General features: G+C 34.1%; 1 protein-coding gene across 2 annotated transcripts; it reads left to right on the top strand.

Annotated features, from left to right (window-relative positions):
- Positions 1-4,620, top strand: LOC109804737 (calmodulin-binding protein 60 E). 2 transcript variants are annotated; one of them, XM_020366571.3, is made up of 7 exons: positions 1-415; positions 958-1,033; positions 1,512-1,570; positions 1,830-2,323; positions 2,827-2,987; positions 3,095-3,298; positions 3,425-4,620. In XM_020366571.3, the coding sequence occupies exons 1-7, from the start codon at positions 297-299 to the stop codon at positions 4,151-4,153; spliced, it is 1,842 nt and encodes a 613-aa protein (XP_020222160.1). In that variant the 5' UTR covers positions 1-296; the 3' UTR covers positions 4,154-4,620. The 2 variants fall into 2 exon arrangements, with proteins under 2 accessions (XP_020222160.1, XP_082924243.1); XM_083068117.1 differs by lacking the exon at positions 1,512-1,570 and having other exon boundaries at positions 364-415.
- The last annotated feature ends 1,357 nt before the right edge of the window (positions 4,621-5,977 follow it).

Genomic DNA, 5,977 nt, shown 5'->3' with positions numbered 1-5,977 from the left:
TTATTTTATTATTCAATTGAAAATTATTTGTAAAGTCATGTAGATCTATGCTACAGTGTCCACATTTTCTTTGTCCTAATCCTAGATCCTCATTTGTCAAACAAAAAAATCAACCACCTCTTCTTATGTGTTTGTGAGCTCAAGTTTAAGTTTTAGTTCCAAGATTTTTACTCTCCCACTGTTCTGTTTCTGGGAAGGTTCTGGGGTGCACCTGCCCTATGGATCCCTAAGACAAGACCAAGTTTCTAAATTTAGTTAGTGTCGAGATATCATTGGGATTGGATAAGTTTCTAGAAATGGAAAGTTCCAAGAACAATAGAGTGGAAAAGCGAGGGTATGAGCTAGTTGAGGAGGGTGATGATGCACAGCACCATCTTACTCAGTCAAAGAAACCAAAACTACCCGGTTTAGCCAGGTATTGCAATACATATTTGTTCTCTGATCATGATTAGTATTTTTTAATTTAGTAATTTTGATTCAAAGTTATTGTGGAATTTGGGTTCTGCACGAATCCTCCATGTGGCTCAAATTGATTATTATCTTGTTAAACTGGTTTGTATATGTGTTTATGTTGTTTATGCAAATTTTGTTGCTTGTTTGGATTGATTTCCAATTTTGGGGGTTATTGTTAACATTGTTGGTGCATGATATGCCTGGAATACTAGATCTTTGGTATCATGACACCAGTTGGCAGATTAATGCTTGTGGCTCTTGATTTTGAAACTCACTAATGCAATTTGAACTTTGAAGAATATCTAATTTGAATTTTTCAATGAATATCGTTTATTGGAAGTGAAGGTGGCATTCAATATAGCATTTGAGTGTTTTGAATTCCTAAATCTGTTTCTCGATGTTGGTTGTCTTCAATTTAAATATGTTAGGTTTAGTTCTTTTTTGTGCATTTTAATGCAAATTTAGTGACACTCAACATCAATTTGTTATTCGAAACGTGTACAGTGTAATTGTGGAAGCTTTAAAGGTGGATAGTCTGCAGAGACTTTGCTCATCTTTGGAACCTCTTCTCAGAAAAATTGTGAGCTATTTTCCCTTTCCTTATATTAAATCCTGCATGACCAAAAAACTATATTAAATCCTGCTTGATTTTAGAAGTGTTTTCATTTTTTATTTTACCTGCAATAATTAACAGTAGACACTACTATGCTTTAGCACTTTGTCACAAAAAAAGTGACATCAAAGTACTATATAACGCCATTTAGTTACAGTCTAATTTAAATTGTCTTGTGAGAAAAAGAAAAGAAAAAAGATAATGTGGCCTACCAAAACATGGAGCATAGAAATGAAACATGACCTTGTCAAGAACCCAAATGTAAAATGTTGATTTACAACCTTTTAATGGTTTTGTTTGAGTTTGATTGTTCAATGTTATGTTTGTTGCTTCCATTTAGCAGTAAGCTATGAGTAGCTGAATCAATAAAAGAACCTATTAATCAAGATATACAACGTATTATAAGGTTATTCTGTTGATCCTTCAAATTCCATGAACTATATAGGTCAGTGAAGAAGTGGAGCGTGCTTTGGCAAAAATGGGCCATGCTAAATTGGCTGAAAGGTGTGTTTCCCTGTCAAATTAGAATTGGGAAAGTCTTCTTTTTTAGTTATAAATGCTTGTTTAGTACGAGGCTGATAGATGATAACTGATAATCAATTTAATGGATGTAACAACATTTGAGCATGTGCTGTCCTTAGCAATATGATGTAAATTGGTGGGTGCAAAATCGCATAAAAACATGAAGATCCTAGTAAGAAAATTGCATGATAATTATCACGCATTAGCCCATATTTCATCAATTACATTCTACCTATGTCAGATCTCCACCACCAAGATTAGAAGGACCAGGGCCAAAGAATCTGCAGCTTCATTTCAGAACAAGAATGCCACCTCATTTGTTCACAGGGGGGAAGGTTGAGGGAGAGCAAGGATCAGCAATCCATATTGTGTTAATGGATCCCAACACAGGCAGTGTTGTTCAAGTTGGACCAGAATCTGTTGCTAAATTGAATGTGGTGGTACTTGAAGGTGACTTTAATGAGGAAGTAGATGATGATTGGACAAAAGAGCACTTTGAAAGCCATGAAGTAAAGGAACGTGAGGGGAAAAGGCCACTTCTAACTGGAGATTTGCAGGTTAGCCTAAAGGAAGGGGTAGGAACCTTAGGTGATCTTACCTTCACAGACAATTCTAGCTGGATAAGAAGCAGAAAATTCCGGCTTGGCATTAAGGTGGCTTCCGGTTATTGTGAGGAGATTCGTATTCGTGAGGGAAAGACTGAAGCCTTTGCTGTTAAGGATCATAGAGGAGAATGTGAGTTTTCTAATAGTTAGCACTTGATATTTTATACTTATGGTTGAATAATTTTATTTATTGGCCAGGATAGGAGATATTGGATCACTCAAGTTATCCTTGCAAGGAACAAATTACTAAACTTGTTAGAAGAGAGAGATATATAACTAACAGATATTGTTTCATCACCTAACAGCTTAAGCTTTTGAGAGTTGGTTCTCTAGCCTTGGGTTAATTGTCTACGATAAATTTTCATATTTAAAATGCCTTTCCTTAAATTTAGAAAAGCTATAATTTTTCTTTAGAGTGGATACTGTATAGCAGATAACATGTGTATGGTCGTCAACTTGCTATATCCAGCTACATACATAATGAACCTAGAAAATTTATCTCTATCTCTATTTGGTTGTTTCCTTGCATTAGTTTGTTAAGGAAGCAATATTTTGATTATTTTCAATGTTTAGGCTTTTGGCAAGTCTTATTTAATGAAATTCTCTAAACAAATTCCTATCTGCTACTTGCAGTATACAAGAAACACTATCCACCAGCTTTGCATGATGAGGTTTGGAGATTGGATAGGATAGCCAAGGATGGAGCACTTCACAAAAAGTTGATTCAAGCAAAAATAGTAACAGTAGAAGATTTCCTACGTCTTCTTGTCCGCGAGCCACAGAAGTTAAGAAGTGTAAGGATAATGTTATTTGTTCATAAGCATCCACGTCATTCTTCTCCAATCCAAATGTTCCAAATACCCAATTCTTCATATTTCCTTATTTGCCATCTTTAATACAGATACTTGGTAGTGGAATGTCCAATAGAATGTGGGAGAATACTGTGGAGCATGCCAAGACTTGTGTCTTAGGTGGCAAGCTCTTTGTTTACTACACTGATGAAACTAATAGCGCTGGCATTGTGTTCAACAATATATACGAGCTAAGAGGCCTCATTTCTGATGGCCAATTCTACTCTCTGGAATCGCTTACTCCAAATCAAAAGGTCAATTTTCTGTGCTAATTAAAATCATAGGATTCCTAGTCCTAGATCCATTTGATGTATGATCAACATGTATGTTTATCTTACTAGCAAATACATTAGCTCATAAATTGAGAATTTGATTTACAGATGTCTGTGGATTCCTTGGTGAAGAAAGCATATGAAAATTGGGATCAAGTTATAGAATATGATGGAAAATTTTTAACTTCTCTTACTAATTCGAAAAAGGGATCAAGAGCTGTAGCTACTCAAATAATGCACCATAACAGTTTCCCAGAGCAGCAGTATGCCTCTGCAAAGAACAAGGTGTCATATGTCTCCTCTGAACCAAATCAACACTTGCAGATAACAAATAACTACTCATCCAGTCCTGGTTTGACTGATTATCCATTTGTGAGATCTGATAGTCAGATGGTAGGAACATCTTTAACAGACTCTCAACTAGCATTGCCTGGCAGTATGAACTACATGTCAGGTGAAAATCATGAAATTGGCAGTACTTATTTTGCCGGCGATTGGTCGCGGCCAAGAAATGGACAAGGGTTGGAAGACATTGTCGCAGAAGAACTCCGTCTCAGGAGTTCAGAGATGTTGGAGAGTGATGATATGCAGAGGTTACTTAAGACAATCAATGCAGGAGTCAACATGTCAAGTAATCTTGGTCATTCTAATGAGGGTTGTTACACCTATAGCCTTCAGTATGAGCCTCAGGTGTATCATTCATTCAGTGAGGATCAGGGGAAGTCTTCAGGGAAAGCTGTTGTTGGGTGGCTTAAGCTCAAAGCTGCATTAAGGTGGGGAATATTCATCAGAAAAAAAGCTGCTGAGAGGAGAGCACAGCTCACTGAGTTGAATTGAGTTAAAGGCTTGAAAGTGGGACATTTTCAACTCATTTCAAGCTAATTAATAGCTTTTGGAATGTAACAAAACAAATCTATTACATTGCATAGAAGACTTTGAGCAAACAGTTGTAAAGAAGTGGCATTTCAAGGTCGAACTAATGCATAATGTTAATGTGTCAACAAATTCAAAGCTGCAACCCAAGACATGATTATGGCTGTAACAAACTATGCAACATGCTGAGATCAAGTATCAGGCAGCACTGTCTTGTAACAGGCTCTCTTATTGTGGCATTCCCCCCCCCCCCCCCCCCTCCCCCCATTATTATTGTGTAATTTAATTATGAATTAATTTTCATGTCTTTTTCATTTACTGATCAGAGGTTTGTATCTAATGTTTCTTGTTTTTCTTATTGGTTTCTGATACTTTATCATGACATATTTGTGAGCACTTACCACATGTAATAAAATAAATTTTAATGAACAGTATTTGATCGTTTATGTTCATAAAATGGAAAAGTGATCCATCTCAACCTGGAAATGAGAATTAAAAATTTGCTTTGTACAGATTCATATTTCCATTAAATTTTGAGAAATGCTTCTAGGATATTCTCTAATATATTATTTTGAACATATTCTCTATTATTGATTGAAATTTATCAAAAATCATAAATATTGATAGATATAGCTTCTTATCTTGATTTTGTAGTTATTTTTATTATATGTAACAAAATGTGTGTTAGAATGTTTTTACTAGCATTCTTAATTATTTTTTTTTATTTTGAGAGTTGAATTTGGTAGCTCCTCTTGTATGTGCCGCAAATTTCAAATGCAATTATTTTTAATTAGGCTTTAATTGCTTTTTTGTTAATCAAGTTTTACGATTTCGTAAATTTTCATATTTTGCATCTAACTTTCAAACATTTACACATTTTGACACCCAATTAATTGGTTGGTTGGTTGTCTTTGTATCATTGATTGATTGTTGATATAATGTGTATCGCTGATATGATATGTTAAATGTTAATATAACACATTATGTCACATTGACATCTATATTTCATGTTGGTAATCAACATGACACATTAGCAATTGACATACAACATCAGTTATATGTTGGGAATATGCCTAAATATCTTTAGTTTGAAAAAAAAAATTCATATTTCAAAAAGTGTGTTATATTTTAAATTTATTTGGGATGTTGTTTAGGTAAAGATAAGAAATTTATTTTTATCATTTAGGTTTAGGACATTTGCAAATTCATTTTAAGATTAAGATAATGTTATTATTTGAAATTTTGTATTATAGTTTTGTTCTATAAATAGAGTGCCCATGAATAAAATTAGGTGAAATTGCTCTACTAAAAATAGATAGCAACAAAATACAAATACAAAAGAGCCCATTAGTTGCATTAAGAGTCAAGGTTTTATGACCTATAAGGATGGAAGTTAAAACAATTTTTTCACAAATTTTCCCTCTATCTTTAATGGAGAAAACTATGATCTTTGGACGATGAGAATAGAGACATACCTACAAACTTTAGATCTTTAGGAAATCGATCGTAGAAGAAGACTATGATGTTTTGGTGTTGCCAAATGACCCAACAATGGCCCAAATAAAGATTTACAAAGAAAGAAAAATCAACAAGGCAAAGGAAAAAACTTATATGTTTGTTTGTGTCTCATAGAATATTTTCCTCAGAATCATGACTCTCAAATTGTCGAAAGTAATTTGGGATAATTTAAAGGAAGAATATGTAGGAGATGAAAAGACCTTAAGCATGCAAATGTTAAATTTGATGAAGAATTCGAGTCACAAATAATGAATGAGTCTAAGACAATTA

Source organism: Cajanus cajan, chromosome 2, assembly GCF_000230855.2.
Source record: "Cajanus cajan strain Asha chromosome 2, NIPB_CcT2T_4, whole genome shotgun sequence".
In the NCBI taxonomy this organism is placed as follows: domain Eukaryota; kingdom Viridiplantae; phylum Streptophyta; class Magnoliopsida; order Fabales; family Fabaceae; genus Cajanus; species Cajanus cajan.
Note: the sequence above shows the minus strand (reverse complement) of the source record. Positions and strands in the feature narration are given on the sequence as shown.